The sequence below is a fragment of the Gavialis gangeticus genome, unplaced genomic scaffold (genome assembly GCF_001723915.1).
Source record: "Gavialis gangeticus isolate Ggan-Ray unplaced genomic scaffold, GavGan_comp1, whole genome shotgun sequence".
Taxonomy (NCBI): domain Eukaryota; kingdom Metazoa; phylum Chordata; order Crocodylia; family Gavialidae; genus Gavialis; species Gavialis gangeticus.
In genome coordinates this window covers 16948584-16966935 of record NW_017729006.1, presented here as the reverse complement: position 1 = coordinate 16966935, position 18352 = coordinate 16948584, and the positions used below count along the sequence as shown (strand labels likewise).

General features: G+C 42.5%; 1 protein-coding gene across 1 annotated transcript in view; it reads left to right on the top strand.

The window, feature by feature from the left end:
• LARS2 (leucyl-tRNA synthetase 2, mitochondrial) overlaps positions 1-18352 on the top strand; it is a 151393-nt gene that overhangs the window by 11897 nt on the left and 121144 nt on the right. Inside the window, exon 4 of the mRNA XM_019508888.1 lies at positions 16610-16701. Within this exon, the coding sequence (XP_019364433.1) occupies positions 16610-16701 (92 nt within the window). The remainder of the gene's footprint in view (positions 1-16609; positions 16702-18352) is intronic.

The window sequence follows — 18352 nt, the reverse complement described above, 5'->3', positions numbered from 1 at the left end:
CAGCCTAGGAACCCAAGTAGATAACATGCAGATGCTAGTATTAATAATGGGAGCCCCCTTGATGCAACCCCTGTGTGTGAGGCAGAGAATAGGCAGTCTGTCCTTTCACTATCCCAGCTCCTGAAAGGCAGATTGCCCCTTTTGCTGTGGGGGGGGGGGATAGGTTGCATACTGCTGCCTTATTCAGTGTGGGGGGTAGATAGGAGATGCCATCACTGCCACTGAAGTGTGGGAGGCATTGTCACTGCCACTGGAAATTGAGTGGAAAGTGCAGGTGGTGTCCCCAAGGGCTTTCCTAACTATCACGGCCATAAAGATTAAATCCTGTACTCTAGGAGCATAAAAAAAGGGAGATCATCCCTACATGGCACTTCGATACATGGGGAAGGAGAGAAAAGCAAGGGTAGCTTAGCAGATAAGAGCCCAAACTTGAGAGACTGTTCTTGGTCTTTGGTTTCATGAGCTGAACCTGAAGAAGATGATCAAAGGAGGAGCATTGTAGCATGACTGAGAAATGCACGAAGAAGGAAATAGACATTGAACCCAAAGGAAATGTGTAGTACCTGGAAAAAGGTGGCAAATAGCCAGGAAAAAGGAGAATGCTTGAAAGGAGTATTTTGGGAGGGGAACAGGAAGAAAGAAACAAGGATAGATGACTTGGTAGAAGAATTAGAAGAGAGTCGTTGATATATGAGAGTTAGCGGAAAGAAAAAGTCCAATAAAAGTCATGGCTTACAGCAGTGGTTCTCAACATTTTTAGCCTCAAGACACTCTTATATAACTTTGCAGTTTAGCAGCACCCTGGCTGAGAACCACTGACCTGGTACCAATTGAGAGCAGGATCATACCCCACTGCCTTCGTCCTGCCCCTGGTCAGTACCTTAGGGGGAAAGTGTGGCCCCCTGCCTCCACAGTGGCTGCAGTAAGCTCATGACTGGAGCCATGTGTACCTGTGGCCCCTCCCATCAGCCCTGGGACATGAGCTGGGCTGAAAAGTGTGCCCCCACATCTTCCCACCCATATGCATGGCAGAGTGTGCTGCTAGGAGCACAGGGGCTGCTGTGGGGAGGAGCGGGGGCTGGGCAGGGAATGGCTGCAGGTGCCACTTTTCATTGGACTGTTGGGGCACCTGGCAGGAAGGGGAGTTATCACATACCTTCTGGTACAGGAGCCAGATGCCATTGCATACTTGGAAGGATCTCATAACATCCTGGCTGAGAATCACTGGCTTAAAGTATAGGGTGTTTGGTATAACATGGGAGAGTACAAATATACAAAATTGGTATAGAAGAATGCAATATTTTGGAGTTCTAGCAAGATGGTCCTTGAGATTGTCCAGTGTGTCAGTGAATTATCCAGGAGCCTACCTTTCCAAATCCTTAAATACCTATATTTAAATACCTATATTTAAATGCAGCAAATGAACATGCCATGCTCTTAGAATGCACTCTTCCCTTTACAGAAGTACATTGTGATTCCTTTGAAATTTCCAGAATAGTGAGTTGATCATTTTTTCCTTCTAAAAGATAAATGTATATACACTTTAATGTCAATATACACTTGCTCTTTGGCTACTTGATCAATATTCAGCTGTTATTAAGAATGTTGATCCAGCTGGTTTCTTGATAAGTGTTTTGTTTCTTGCTCTATATTAAGACCAAAGGAAAAGTAATTTTAGTGTGTGATACAGTTCTCATTAACATGATGTGGATTTAATTCCTGTTTAAGAAGCCAAAAACATGCTTCCTCTGGTACCAGCTAAAATAGATTAAACAGAAATAAATTGTTAGCATCCATTAGGCTACCAGAAGTGTTAATTGGTGAATACAGAGAAGAAAACACTATGAGTAGAAATCTTTTGGGAACATGAAGAAATAATATCTTAGCTGTGATACCAAACACGGCATCCTTTACAAAAGCAGGTCTTTGTATTTCTAAGATTGCCTTATTTTCATTAACTGAGCTTTTTATCTTTTATGTAAAAAGACTATGAAGTGTGTAAGAGAGTTTGAATTTCCATCCCACTCAAACATCTATTCGTGACTAACAGTGGACAGTCAATTAATTCAACCTCCATGTACTGTAATAAAGAGGTAGACATCTCAACTGATTTTTTGGAGCATATCACACTCAGAACTACCGTATCATGATTCTTATTTACTTGAAAAGAGAAGCTTTTTGAAAATACTGGACTTAGTAATGCCTAAACTCATAAGAAACAGTGTGTGTATCTTTTTTTTCCACGCTTGATTTTTATCTTTTGGATTAATTTCTCAATCTCTCTGTTTTTTCCAGCAATTGTGTGACAGGTGTTCTAATCTTTTTGAAGGTTTGCTCTGTGGGATGATTTCAGTAGACAAGGCTATGACTTACTGTTGGGTTATCGTATACATGGAATTAGAAATGTATGAGATGTTCTTCTGTGTTCAAGTGGACTTTGCTATACAAAATGGCTCTCCTGTATTTTTAGTAAAATGTGTAACAGTATTTATGAATAAACAAGCCAAAGTATATCTTTAACTGCATGGATCAGCAAGATTGCTTTGTCTCTTACACTGAAAAGGCAGCTTTGGGTCTTGCAGGGCTGAAGATTCACTGAATTTGCAGAGAGAAAATTAAAGTAAAAATTCATATTTATATTCAAGGCAAATTTACCTTTAAAGATTTTTCTGAGCATAAATTTTAAAGTTAGATTAATGCCACTTATACTTGGTTAGTTTCCTTAAGAAATAGAGGCAATGGAAAGCAGAGCTTCTATCACTCTGTATGAAGATGTAGATCCTGGCTGACAAATTAGCAGGTCTTACTAACTGATCCTAGGAGATAAATAGAGTGAGTTTCCCTCTTAGGCAAGTGGAAACTGTGGGAAGTGCCAGTGAGGTTTATAGCAAGAAATCTTAGAAATGGCCATTGAGAAGAAAGCTCAGGCTGAGATTTATGTTTGTTCTTTAATTTACCAGTAAAGCAAGACTCCAAAGAAAGAGGTTCATTTGGACATGTGTGCGTGTGCACTGAGATAAGAGCAGGGTGGAAATGCTATTTGCTGACCTACAGGTGATAGCTGTATGATTTAATTAAAGCAGTCTAATTGATTTAACTTGAATTGAACAGGGAATGACTCATTAATTAGATATGGCATTTAAATGAGAATGAGGGGGGCTACACAAAAGGATTACACATATTTAACTAAATGTGTATCTAAATCAGTTTATTTAAATAAAACAGTATACTTTTCTCATGTAGGTGGTAGATTTCTCTCTCAGACAAAGTTACGTAGTTTGTGCACTTTTTAAAATAAGTGCATAATATACAGTCTGTCAGTTTTTCATTTAAGCTCTAATGCTCTATATTTTGCATTCAAAGCACTAATATTTATTGAAATTTTACTTCCACATCAACAAGCATCAGAAAAGGACCTGCAGTTATAGTGGACCATAAGCTGAATATGAGCTAACAGTGTGCCTATTGCAAAGAAGGCTAGCGGCATACTGGGCTGCATTAGTAGGAGCACTGCCAGCAGATCAAGAGAAGTGATACTTTCTCTATTTAGCACTAGTGAGGCCACATCTGGAGGACTGTGTCCACTTTTGGGGGCCCCATTACAGAAAGGATGTGGACAAATTGGAGAGAGCCTAGTGGAGGCCAACAAAAATGGTTAGGGGGCTGGGGCATATGATTTGAGAGGCTGAGGAAATTAGTCTGGAGAAGAAAAGACTTGGGAGGCATTTAATAATAGCCTTCAACTACCTGACAGGGGTGTTCCAAAGAGGATGCATCTAACTGTTCTCAGTGGTGGCAGATAACAGAGAAAGGAGCAATGGGTGATGACAGATGTGGGGAAAAAACCCCCAGCGCTTCACTGGAAGAGGCATCACATCAGTTTGACCCAACTCCCCAGCATCTTTATAGCTCAAGCTCTTCAGCCGGGCTTTCTGACACTTTAATAGCAGATTCAATCAGCTATTAGATAAAAGCACCAAAAAGTCCCTCTGAAGCACAGGAGCTATACAGATGCTGGGTCCGCTGGGCTGAACTGATGCAATGCCTCTTCTGGGCATGTGCTGCAATTGGTACAGAGGCATGCCAAGCTAAAAGTAAAGCACTGTTTTGTTGGGGGGGGGAGTATTTTCCATGCCTGTAAGCCACCATAGGCCTCAAGTTGCAGCAAGGGAAATTTAGGTTAGATATTATGAAAAAAATTCTTACTAGGCAGGTAGTAAAGCACTGGAACAGGTTACCCAGAGAGGTGGTAGAATCTCCATCCTTAATGGTTTTTAAGACTAGTCTGGACAAAGCCTTGGCTGGGATGGTATAGTTGGGGAAGTTCCTAGATCTCCTGAGGTCCCTTCCAATCTTAATTTTCTATGATTTGTATGGGGAATGTGTATCTGATGCTTTCTTTTTCCCTGGTGTTTTGAAATTTCATTTTATTATATGGCATTAGTGGCATAGGACCCTGAGCAGGCAGGCATTAGAGCAGGGGTAGGCAAAATGCAGCCTGGGGGCCGGATGCGGCCTGCCAGGCCATTCTATCCGGCCTGTGGGGCCCCCCCAAAATTAAGAAAATTAATATTTATCTGCCCCTGGCTGCCCTCAATGGCTTGCCAAAACACAGTAAGTGGCCCTCTGCCCGAAATAATTGCCCACCCCCAATCATGTTCCAGTAGTTTCTTGCTTTTTCCACATAGGAATATAATTCTTCATGAATATATAGCCAGTTCTTAACATACTGCTTAACATTGTAATAACAAGGTTTGCTGTATTTTTGATAGAGTATTTTTTAATATGTAGGGATAAACTTATCACAGCTGCATCGGTATGGGGTCAAATCTTCAGCACATGCATATTAGCATGTTCCCATTGAAATCTCTGTACCATGTGAGGAGCTCACCCATGATGCAGTGAGAACAGTTCCACAATCCACAGATGTTTCAAGGGACAGTGTGTAAAACTAGAGTTATTTTGTACATTTGGCTTAGGTTGCTTCTGATGTAACATATTTGTCATAGAACAAATGGTTTACATTAGAAAATAAAATTTGAAGGCAAAATTGTAAAATAAAAGTTTAACCCATACAGACTGCTTAGTACAAACACCATGAGCACTGATTTAAAAATGTATATACAATATACATCATAATTATACATAATAATTTATATGCACCTTTCTTGAAATTTCCCAGCTTCAAGTACAGTAGTTAAATAAGACTTTAGATATGTATATACTTACAAATATTATGAAAACTATTTAAGGCTATGTTAAAGTTGATTTATATATTTTAATCTTCACTTGCTAAATAAACCAACCCTAAACTAGAAGAGATATTATTAAGTTACTACAGCTAACTACCCCTCTGTATTTTATTGTCTGTTACCCCTGAAATGTCACACATACTTCTGTAGCTTCGAGGGGGGAAACTTTGTGAAAACCTGTTATATATTTTCTTTTGTTGTACCATTTCAAAAATTGAACTTTGCGTTCTTTACAAATTTTAGAAATATTCCTAATGCTTTTTCTATTATAGAAAAAAAATCAATTATACTGTGATGTCATTAATAAATTTCGTTACCGGGGGACTGTTTGTGTCCTTCCAGAGTCTGAGAATAAGTCCCACAGCAATCAGTAAACACAGAGATATCCAGCTCAGTTGTGCCCATGGTGGCATTTTAATAGTTATAGATTGTTTGTTTTTTTAGAGGAAAGTTGGCAAAGATAGGGTGATGATAATATGAAAGTAGTCATGGTTGTTTAGGTTGGAAGTGACATAATCCATTCTTCTGCCTTGTACATGTATTTTTAAATTTATACTTTAGTAGTTTCTCATAGATGGATTTCTAGAGGCTACATTCACAATTGTGTAAACAGGGAGAAGACAACTGATGTACAACCCCATATCAGAGTAACTTACCATATTTTTTCATGTACAACATGTTCAGGAATATAATACACACATTGCTCCTAGGAAAGCGGAATAAAGTAAAAAAAGATTTTTCCAGAATTATAGCTGCATAGAGTAGGGAAAGAGTGTAATCTTCAGCTGATTCACCCTCTTCTTCCTACTTAACTAAATCTGAAGCCCTAGCTGCTGCTGAAGATTGGCCTTCAGAGGTGAATCTATAATTCTGAAAAGAGCTAAAGAGTCTCCAGGCCTGTAAAATAGAAGGAGAGAAACCAGGAGCGCTCCCAGACAGCAAAATTGTCCTAAGAAAGGTTAACTTGATTACTGGAACATCAAGATTATTAAAATAGCAAAAAGGAGGAACAATTGTTCTTCACTCCACAGCTGTTAACAATGAGCTGTTAACTCATTCTCTTTGGTACTTGAATAGCAACGTCACAGCTGCTGCACTGTACAGTAGGAATCAAAGCACTGTGCTTCTATCCAAAATCAGCTTTCCTACTACATACATGCACACCGTTTTTGGGGTGGCTGATTTTGGGGAGAAAGGTGTGTGTTATATGTGAGAAAATGTGGTATTCAAATCTTGTGTCGCATTACTCTGTGGAGGGTGTGTGGAAACAGATATAAAATAATACTGGGGTTGGTATTATCTGTCTTCATCTGTTGAGGGTTGCTTCTTTGTGGAAGCAACTAGGCTGTTGTTTGTTTCCTCATTGACTAGAAGAGAGGTGCTATAGCATTACATGCTGTAGGGCTGTCCAAGTGGCACCTCTGGGCCACTTGTAGTCTCTGGGGGGTCACCCCCCATTTGCTTTTTGCAGCTTTGGACAGTACCCCATTCTTCCTCCAGTTTCCACTCCCTGCCCCCTCCCTTGGAGTGGGGGCAGAGCAGTGCAGTTTTGGGGGTTGAAGGAGCCCATGGCTGGAGGGCTCAGAAGGATCCATTGACCCTATTTAGTATCCATGCTGCTGTAGTGCAGTAGGAGTCATCCCCTGTCTGTAGGGGCAAAGAATGGGCAAGGGTGGTACAGGGTGTAAAGTGTGGGGTGGGGCACACAACTTATCTGCACATGCAGGGCATGTCTGTGGTGCAGCAGGAAGGGCTCACACGGCATGCTGGGGTTCCATGTGGTGTGGTAGGAGAGATTTTTGGGAGGCCTATGCATTGTGGTAGGAGTGGGGCTTGCAAGATGCAGTATACTGCTCATGCAGTGTGTTACTGGGGGTCCTGTGGCCCTTGCCCCTCAAAAGTTGGGCAGCACTGACCTACTGCAAGCAGCTGCTCTTGGAATAGCTGCTTATCTGTCCACTCCGGATCCTTCTGTCATTCCCATTGCTGTACCAGCTTGTCACGGCGTGGGGCCTACAAGTGGCCGTGATCCCGCTAGCGCCCCCTTGCCGTGGCAATTAGGAGATCTAGCACCCTCTAATTCTTGCTTGCCACGTCTTTGATCTTATATAATGTAATATGGGAGGCTGCCTATGATCTCCTGAGATTTAAGGGTGACTTGGTGCACCCCCAGCCTTATGGGCTATGCGTGCCTCCTACCTCCCCTTTAGCACGCCCCAAGCCTCGCAGTTATTCCTGACGTTCTTGCGTCTCCAATCTTCCGCTAGCCCTCCCCGGGCTTCACTCTTACCGGATGGCCCCCCCCCCGGGGCCTATGCCATGCTCTTCCCATGCTCTTGCCCCTCACTGGGGCCTTTGTCTGCGCTACTCGCGCCCGTGGCTTTCTCTTAGCCGGTCCCGCGCTCTTGCGCCCTTGGCTCCCGCCGAGCCTATGTGCCAGCCCTGTCTCGGGGCTTCCGTCCGCTCGCGCCCTTGGCTCCCGCCGAGCCTGCTTCCACGCTGCTCGCGCCCTTGGCTCCTGCCGAGCCTACGTGCCGGCCCTGTCTCGGGCTTCCTGGCGCTGGGGCTCAGGTGGCATGCAGCCATGCCTGGCCCCCTGATCCTTCTCAGGGTCCCTATGTCACGCCTCTTGTGCGCTCTCCCTGAGCCTGTGCGCCAGCCCTACTCGCACCCTTGGCTCTCCCTGAGCCTGTGCGCCAGCCCTACTCGCGCCCTTGGCTCTCCCTGAGCCTGTGCGCCAGCCCTATCTCGGGCTTTCTCTGGCACCGGGGCTCAGGTGGCACGCAGCCGCGCCTGGCCCCCTGACCCCTCTCGGGGTCCTAGGCCCTTACTGGGCCCAGTACTGCCCTCTCAGGCTGGGGTCTCAACCCCACACACCGCACCACGCTGGTGCCAAGTTGCCGCCCTTCCAGGCACTGCTCGGTGCCCGCACAGTGCACCCAGGAAACCCCCGGACTACTTGGGATCTCCTGTGAGGCCTCCTCACACCCCTGCAGCCTCATCCAGTCCTCCGGAAGATATACACAACTGAATCATAAGCCAACCGGCTGCAACCAAAATCATAAGCCTACCGGCTATAACAACACAATCAGCCTACCGGCCTCTACATCAAGTCCCGGCCGTCCTGGCTCTCGGGCCAAAGCCTTCTGGTCCGGCTTCTCTCCGCCTGCACCATAATGCAGCCCTCTATGTGCCAAGCAGCACTGCTCAGTTTAGCTCTCCCGCAGAGCTCTTACACGCAGGCTGCCAGAAGGGAACTGCCAGCCAGGCTCCGGCCTAGCTGTTTATAAGGGCCCAGCCCTGCCCCCTTCCGGTCACATGGCTGACCTGGTTACTCCCGCAACCCACAGCAGAGCTGCCCTGGTGATTGGCAGCTGCTCTAATCCTTACTCAGGAACGGGGCACCCAAGTGCCCCCGTGACACAACTCTTGCAAATTACCTCAAAGTGAATGTGTTGCATGCCCAGGCTGCAAATTTGGATATTTCTACTGACAGTGCATCCCAAAGCAACTTGAACTGTATTCTTTTTATTTCCTTAATTACACCGTAGCTTTCCCTTTTTTAACTGCATTTCTTGTCATTCATTATTTCCTTTATTACAGTGAATTCTGGTTATGCAGCATGTGTGCATAGTTGATGATACAGGGTGGGTGGAGAGATGGGTAAAACACACGCATAACCATGGCATGTTATATCACTAAACTTCAATTCTAAACTTCATTAGCTGCTATCTAGCTTCTCCTGAGAAAATGTTGTCCATTTTGGTGAATGATTTCAGTTTTTGACTAAGGGGAGAGAACCATGTAGATTTCATGTGAATCGAGTCAAATTTGAATTCATATTTTCAGAGTTGGATACCTAAGGCACTAGATAATTAGCTGACTGCCTCTCATACTTGAAAAAGCAGAGGGAGGAAAACACTATATGAAATACAATTAAATTTGATAAGAACATAAAAAATTAAAGAGGTGAGAGACCTTATTGTTTTTTAAGTAGTTTTGATAGAGTGCGGACATAGAATAATTTTCATCTTTTATTCCTTCTGAGAACAAGAATAGAAATAAATGAGAGCATTACATAACTAGAGTTATTATGTTTTGATAGAAGTCTGTGTGGGTTGATTTTTTTTAATTTAGGCAGTACATTATCAGAATGTTAATAGGCAACATTCTGTTGCAGGCAATTATTGAAAGAATGCTGCTGTCTAGATCCTGCAAACTAGTCAAATATTCATAATGTTAATCAGTTACTAGTTGTGCTTTCCGTGCTTGATTTTTAGCTGTTACATAACAGTTCTTTTAGCAGATAAACTTAAAAGGCTTTTTGGAAATGTGTTCAGATGGAGATCTTTGCTTTAAAAACGTTGATCTTTCCCTACCCTGTAGCTGGGGAGGGATGTTGTTTTTGTCATGATAGGAAAAACTAGTGACATCTCAAATTCTCTGTCCCTTAAATGAGACTTTACTCTGGTCTCAGGTTGTCTTCTCTTTTCATACCCCATTGAAATAAATACAGTTAACTGATGTGGAAAGTGTATTATATGTATGCATTTATAGGCGTTTCCTTGGGACTCGTTTTGTAGTTTTGAAGGATTTTATGAAACTTCAGTCTTCAGAATGGAAAGAAACAAACCATGAAAAAGACTTTTTTTTTTTTTTTTTTTGAAAAAACCTTGTTGGTCTAATATGAGTCCTGATTGCCTAAACCATGAAAAAGGTGTTTCAGTTCTCTGACTACACTACTTCAGATATACCAAAAACAAATACATCTGGGAAAGTAAAGTCTCTTTGTTTCTTTCAGCATTTAAGTAAAGTTCTTTCAGTCTCATTACATGCTTTTCTAGCCGTATTGATAGAGACAAAGTATTGAGGGTTATCATATTGACAGCTTTGTATGTAAACAGTGTTATGTCTTACCTAGCAGCATCACATCACTGGAATTGGGTGTCTAATGAGACTTAAAGGTTAGGATACTGGACATCTGGAGACCATTTGGGAGAAAGAATTGAGAGGAGTGGCACATTAAACCTTCCTCTACTAGGTTCTAGAAGACAGCATTTGTAGTATCAGTCTTTGCATGAACGATGCATGCCCCTGGTGGCTGGTGAGGCACAGCGGCAGTGGCAGGGGTGGGAGATTGGCGCTGGTAAGCGTCAAGCTCCCGCCCTGAAACTAATACAGTATCTATGTCATGACCTAATGTGAAGTGTGATTCTTTGATATCTAATTTTTTTCTAGGCGTGTTGGCCTAACTCCTGTCTTTTCAATGATCTTTCCTGGAAAGGAGAGCTAGAGACAGTATGGCAATTATCACAAATGCTTTTAAACCAAGGTATCACATAAACACTGTACTGTTGCAACTTCATGGGCCTTCATTGATACTATCTCCTGTAGCATTCTTGCAAGCAAGCTGAGGAAGTACAGGTTGGATGAAGGGACTGTAAGGTGGATAGAAACCTGGCTGTATTGTCAGGCTTAATGGGTAGTAATCAATGATGTAAGGTCTAGTTCACAGCCAGTGTGAAGTGGAGTGCCCCAGGGGTTGGTCCTGGGGCCAGTTTTGTTCTGTATATTCATTAACGGTCTGGAAGATGGGCTGGAGTGCACCCTCAGCAAATTTGCAGGATGACACCAAGCTTGAGGGTGTAGTAGATACATTGGAGGGTAGGGCTGAGATTCAGAGTAACCTAGACAAATTGGAGGATTGGGCTAAAAGAAATCTCATGAAGTCCAATAAGAACAAGTATGAAGTCCTACACTTAGGATGGAGCAATCCTAATCACCACTACAGCCTGGGGACCGAGTGGCTAAGCAGTAGCTCTGCAGAAAAGGGCTTGGGCCTTACAGTGGACAATAAGATGAATATGAGTCAGCAATGTGCTCTTGTTGCCAAGAAGGCTAATAGCATACTGGGCTTCATTAGTAGGAGACTGACTTCATTGGCGTCCTTGCCAGCAAATTGAGGGAAGTAATTTTTCCACTCTATTCTGTATTGGCGAGGCCACATCTAGAGTACTATGTCCAGTTTTGGGACTTCCACTATAGAAAGGATGTGGACAAATTGAAGAGAGTACAGTGGAGGGCAATGAAAATGGTGAGGGGGTGTTAGGGTAGCTTGTCACATTTAGCTTTAGTTGCACACACTTGAATTATAATAGTCTTTGAACTTTTCTTTTATATCCAGCCTTATTTAACCATTGCTTAAGTTTTTGTATAAGCCTCATTATTATTTGAACTTTTCATTTTGCTTGTGTCTGCACTATCAGCTAGTCTTGAGCACAGGCAGCTTATGTTCCAGCATTATCAACATGTGTGTGTGAAATGCATACCTTGTTACTAGCTCAAATTAACTGAGCTTGGCACTAACTAACTAAAATAGAGAGATGACATGATTCAGTATGTTAATGAGAGGTCATAAGAGGGGACCAGTTGGGCAGTGCCCAACTGCAGAGCCCTTGGAATTTCCATTTTTGATGGACAGACCAAATTAGGAGTCCCAGGCATGCCCAAATTAAGACATTGGTAAAAGACCAAATTAAGATGTGTGCATGTGATGGGTTTGTTAGAACAAAGGAATATGCTGACAGGATAAGAACATGAGCAGTATGATTCTCACAGAGAAACCAGTCAATGGTACCCAGAAATGAAGAGTCATCAGAAGAAATAGCATAAAAGGGGAGGCACGAGGAAGTTGGGTGTGTGTCATCGTCCAACAACCTGGACTGAAAAACAGCCGTCACCCACAACCGACGACCCTCTGCTTTCAGGAACTGATTGGTCATCTTTTCTGTGAAGTAGGGTAACATCTGGGATTGGGTGAGACCATTGAACTAAGTGTTTTTTCCTGTCTCTCTCTCTGTAGAAACTATTAATGCATTTAATGTGTTAATAAAGTTAGATTTTAGTTAAACTGACTTGTGTGAAGTGCATTGCACATTAAAGTCTGAGTTGATTATGCTTTGGCAGTCCTTTAGCATCATGGTGGTGTAATGGACTGGGGCCCATGGCTTCTGAGGAGAGGCTGAGGGAACTGGGTATATTTAGTCTGCTGAAGAGAAGACTGAGGAGGGATTTGATAGCAACCTTTAACTACCTGAAGCGGGGTTCCAAAGAGGATGGAGCTGGACTGTTCTCAGTGGTGACAGATGACAGAACAAGGAGCAATGGTCTCAAGTTGCAGCAAGGGATGTTTAGGCTGGGTATTAGGAAAAGCTCTTAGTAGGAGGGTGGTGAAGCACTGGAACAGCTTACCTAGAGAGGTGGTGGAACCTCCATCCTTCATGATTTTTAAGGCCCAGCTCAACGAAGTCCTGCCTGGAATGATGTAGTTGGGGATGGTCCTGCTTTGAGCAGGGGGTTGAACTAGACGACCTCCTGAGGTTCCTTCCAACCCTAAGTTTCTATGATTCTGTGACATTGTAGAGAAGATTAGACATTGGTAATAGAATACCAATCTTTAAATAGCTTTTGCTTCTTCAGGCTAGCAATGGATCAGGTTATTAAATCATTGGGCTTACCCTTCTCCATGTTATTGCACTCATTGCCTGTTAAGTTTTAACACCTGTTTTGAAGGATGTGGAAAGAAAGTAATTGTGGTACTAGCTTATTTTCTAAAGAGCTTTGGTACCCCAGAGCTCAGGAGTCCCCTGTGGTTCAGTGGTAGAATCCTTATCTACCACACAGGAAACCTGGTTTTGATTCCCAGACACTTATACAACTACAGCCATGGAGGTATCAAGCATCTGGACTCAGTCTGGTCCTTGGATTCTGACTCAGTGGCCTAAAGGGAAGATGGAGGGTCTGGGCAGCCTCCTCTCCTCCAAAAAAATTGCCCTGGCATATGCATTGGAGGTCTAGGTGGCTCTCATGCATACACCATGATCCAGGAAGATTGATGGTTGCCACCACCTCAGAACTCACTTCATTTCCTCCCTTCTAAATATTCTTTATATTAACTTCTCTCGCCTTCAGATTCAGGGATGTTGGGTATCTGGAGACTTAGGTTGTATCTACATTCATTTTCCTCTGCTGCTAGCAGTTTGGTGGCAGACAGGAGCCACTACCACCAAACCACCACAGGGTGCACACCCATGCAGTTCTGCTAGCTCTGTATAGCTCCAATCAGCAGCTGTGCCATGAGAGTACAAAATACACTGTGGGAAGGCTTCAGCTGATTAATAGACCAAAGTAATTGGCTGATACTGTGGAAAGGTCTACACTTGCCTTAAGCCAGCTGGAGGGCAGTGGCAGAAGGACTATTTCACTCAGCAAAGGTGGTGTAACTCCAGTGGCAGCATGAAGGATTCTGCTGTCACAGGGAAGCTTTGAGCATGAATGTGTGTGACGTCTTGCTGTCAAAACTGGAGTTCTTCTGGCAGTATTTTTTATTGCAGCCAAAATCTTGCTGCAAAGAACTTGAGTGAGGAGAAAGGCCCATTATTAGTTTCTTTTTACTTTTCAGCTAAGAGAATAAAGATCCTGTGTCTTGAAAAGCCTTGTTGAGAAGGGGCTCCTGGTGAGTGATTTCCCCTATTGAGTATTAGTGGTCAACTTTTATAACCAAATGAACTTGTGTTATGGAAAGTCAAGACAAAATATAAGAAAGTGATTTATTTCTTGCTTTTCAATTGCTCATCTGTAATTCTGGGGAAAATAATGTTTTTCTCGTAGCTGGGGACTATGACTCAGGCACTAAACAACTGGTGGGAGTACCCATATGTCTTCTCAAATGCCTGGTTCCTATTTTTTCTTCTTTTTTTTTCTTTTTAACTATCCTTGCATTATCTAAATGTATAGCCCCTTCTGACATCCAGGTTGATTTTATATATATATATATATATATATATATATATATATTTCCTTCTGCTTTGCACTAATCTGTCTGATTTCTGCCTGTATTTCAGTACTTTGGGAATTATACTCAGCTAAGTAAGTAGGTGTCTTTTTGTGTACTTTGTGTTAACAGAACACACTTTGAGGGCTCCTCTGCATGTGCAGGTAAAGGCACAAATAGGGTCTAATGCATGATCTACACAACTGCACCTCCTGCTATGCCATACATGCTGCCAGGAGGCATGATTGTGAGATCGCACAGTAGAGCCCATCATACCTTATTGCTGGGGCAGGGGAAGCTGATTCCAGGATCCTTCTGCATTGGCAAGAAGTAAGCTCCCTCAGCTGGGAGATCACAGCAGCTGCTGTTTCCCAGTGCATGAGACCCCTGGGGCTGGGAGATCGCAGCTGCACCTATGGCTGCTGGGACCCAGCTTAGTCTCAGCACTGGGAGGTGCGTTGCTGGGACCCAGCATCCGCAGCTGCGGGACTCTGAGTCCCAGCAATTGCAGGGTGCTGTCGTGACTAATGTTGGCAGCTTCTGGGGCTCCCAGCCACAGGGGAGACCCTGCTACACGTGCAAATTAAAGCTCCATACCAACCAGCTATAAAGTCTAACTTTAAAGTTAACTTTTCAAGGTCTAACTTTGTAGTTGGTTGGAGATTTTTATGGCACGATAGGTTCTTTGCGCATGTAGCTGGTTGTCAAGGTAACTGTGGAATTAACCATACCTGTAACATGTCCAATACCTGTAACATGTAGAGAGGGCCTGAGTACAATACTGAGTCCTGTGTGAGGGCTATTGTGTCTTAACTATAGATTCATATCACATATTCTGGTCAGAAGGAACTGACCTATTACTTTTTAGACAATTACATTTCACAACCCTTTCAAATCCATTCACAGCAAAGAAGTGAGAAAGATAATGCACTACATTAATCTCTATGGCAACTATACAAACAGATCTAACCTAGAGATTAATTTGGGGATATTTTAAATGTGTCTCTTTAAACTGAGGTTTCTTACTGGAACTTGAATTTACATTTTTCTTTAGTCCTTTAATTTTAAAATGTCTATAGCATTTGTTAGCTCAAAACATATTTTTTGCTAGTGGAGAGTATTTTGTAGTGGATTTACTCATTAAGAGAGATGCCAGTGGTTGGTGAGAAAAGTTACGTGAGCAGCTAACATTTTGGAGGGTGGTAGGCTATTAATTATATTAAATTGTTGCAAGGTAGACTTAATTAGAAAGGCACAGTGTGCATTGCACATGTATTATTGAAATGGAGATTAGAGTTATGATGAGGCTGTTAAGTGAGGTGTATAAAGAGATGCTTCATACCACACTGAAGCACACTGTCTTTGGGACACTAGGGGAGAGAGGCATATGCAAGAATGGCGTCTTACCTATTTTGGGATTCTGTAGCCATCAGCAGACCTGAACTTCAGTCTTTGCACTTGGGAGCATGAGTAGTGGTGCTGGGACCTGCCTTTTTCTGTCCTTGCACTGTTTGACCCTTACTACTCTCAGTAATGAGCCCAGAACAATTCTTCATATGCCATTTAATGTACATCCAATTGTGGTGTTTAGAGGGATGTTGTAGGCCTGTTTCTAGTACACATTGCTATTGGACTCTAAATAATTGCTGTATTTCATAGCATATTTTTACTTGTGAGAAAAATAGTATATAAACATATTTGACAGCCACAATATTTAGGGGTGAGCCAGACCATTCTTTTCATGTGGTAAAAAGTTTCTTGAAAATACATTGTGCCACTGAATAGTTTTTATTTATTAAATCAGTTGTATAATAATGGAAAAGATATACATATGTTACGCTGCAATGAGTTAACTTTTGTCTCCCAAGTAAGCTTATCTTTTCAGCTTCTGTATATCTGGCATCTTTCTAAAATATATTGAATATAAGTCTTCAGCTAAAATTCATACTTTCACAAAATGTAACTGGAAACTCCATTCAATGGTATTTGAAACCCTTTGTTTCCATCTTTTCACTTAAACCTAATGAAAAAAATATAAACTCTATCATTTCAGATTTGGTCTTGAGCCAGTGCTGTACAGCCAGTTCAGTTATGGAAAATGGTTTCCAAATACTTTTTCTGTCCTTTCCACCTTCCTCTAATACAAAGTTTGTATTACAGCAGCTTCTTCAGTCGGAATATCAAGTGCTTGGTTAGAATATTGCATGAATTACACAGGGGTGGTGGTAGTAGTGGTAACCCAGCCTTGAAACAAGTGACCAGAATGTATTATGTGAGTGATCTGTTGTTTAACAGTTACTTAAGTCTACATTCACATTCTGTCTGCCACCAAAATGACAGCAGACATATCTCATATACTTGCATTTAAACTGAACTAGTCCCAGCAGGCATATTTTAAAATGACTCAAATCTGGGAAAGTAAATGCTGAAATGTGAAATATCGTTCATTATTTTGAGCCCTGAAGGCGTGGCTGGCTCCATTCCAGAGAGTGACAAAGAATAATACTTTTCATTTGTGTTACAGGTGATAAATCCAATGGGATGGGATGCTTTTGGACTGCCTGCAGAAAATGCTGCAGTTGACCATGGGCTGCACCCAGTAACCTGGACACAAAGGTATTTTTATCAGCTTAAATACTACCAGATTTGCTCTATAAAGAGGAAATTGTACTCTGGCCTTGCAAATAAAGCCAAAACAGTGTTTAATAATGGAGAAATGTAACTTTAGAAAGAGCCTACTTGCTTGTCTTTTGGTCAGGTGAATAGTTATGAGCCTATACAGTTGCTCCTTTCATGTCCTTGTTACAAGGTATTTAGCAGAATTCCCAGATTCATTGGAATCTGGTAGGCCACACCATGAGCACTTCTTTGGCCTCAAACTTGTGACCTCTGGGCTGTCAACTGTCCATCTTAGCACCTATGCCACCCAGCTTCCTGTACAGTTGGTTAAAAGTTTATATAAATCATTTTGATTTGATAACACGAGGTGTTATCAAAGGAGAGTAAAAAGCAGAAGGTTGGAGGGGAAGGATATTATGTAGAGTAGTACATCTGGAGCTGTAAAAGCCACAGTGCAGCCTATAAGTGTAACAGTATCATATTCGTTCTTGTATTTTTCTTATGATGTTATCTGGAGAAGAATGTAGATGAAAACAAATGGCCATCTAGGAAGATGCAAAGAACTGTGTTTATTTTTTTATTCTGTAAAGAGAGAGAGAAAAAAGAACCATAATACACCGTGCATGACAGTCAATATTATTGCACTTGAAAACAGTTAAAAAGAAATTGTGCACTACTGAGCATGTAGATAAGTTTCATAGATACTCAGTGCTAATGCACTGTGCAATGTTTCTCTTCTGGGCAAATGCACAGTTGATAGTATTGTAGACTGCAGGCTATTTTATCTCTGGAGAAGCTGGGCAATAAATTAGTGTTTACTATCTTCCCTGATAAACTTAGTGTATCCTGAATGCAAAACATGTCCATATAATGAACTGTTATGGCATCTGTCACTGTCCTACACCTGTGAGATAGGGAAGTATTGTTATTCTCATTTTATAAGTGTGAAACAGGCACAGAGCAGACAGAGGCCTCTCCTCTACCCTCAAATACACTGCTATGCTTGTGTGGGCTATGTCCTGAACCAGAAGTTTTTCCACATCCATGTGGTATTGTGGGCAGTGTAAGAGTTGGCTAATTGTCAGTGTCATCCAACAGTGCTAGCTAGCCTACCTGCAGCATCATGCAGAGGCAGCTGTGCTGCTTCTGATTTGAGGCACTGCACTCCAGTTGGGTAGGCTTGCAGTCCAGCTGTGGGCTAAGTGACTTGCTCAAGGTCACACAAAATGTTCGTGGTAGAGAAACACATTGAACTCAGGTTTCTTCTGTTTCTGCTGTCTTATTGTCAGAAGCACCTTTTTCCTGCTAATTCAGCTCAGGCAGGTTTTGTTTCTCTTTTTCTTTGGCCCCTGGTAGATGTTATATGTACGACACAATTAGTCTGTTTATCACATCCTAAATGTGATAAATGTGATAATGATTTCTTTGCCTCCGTCTTCCTAAGTAGGGACCAGAACAGCCACCTCCCTGCTGGGCCCCCTCGGGCCCCAGGGGAGGCACACCTGGGCCAAGGGTTAGCAAGGATTTAGTTAGGGAGCTTCTGGAGGGGCTGGACATTTTCAAGTCAGCCGGTCCGGATGATCTCCACCCTAGAGTTCTAAAGGAACTGGCTGAGATCATTGCAAGTCCCCTGGCAAGGCTTTACGAG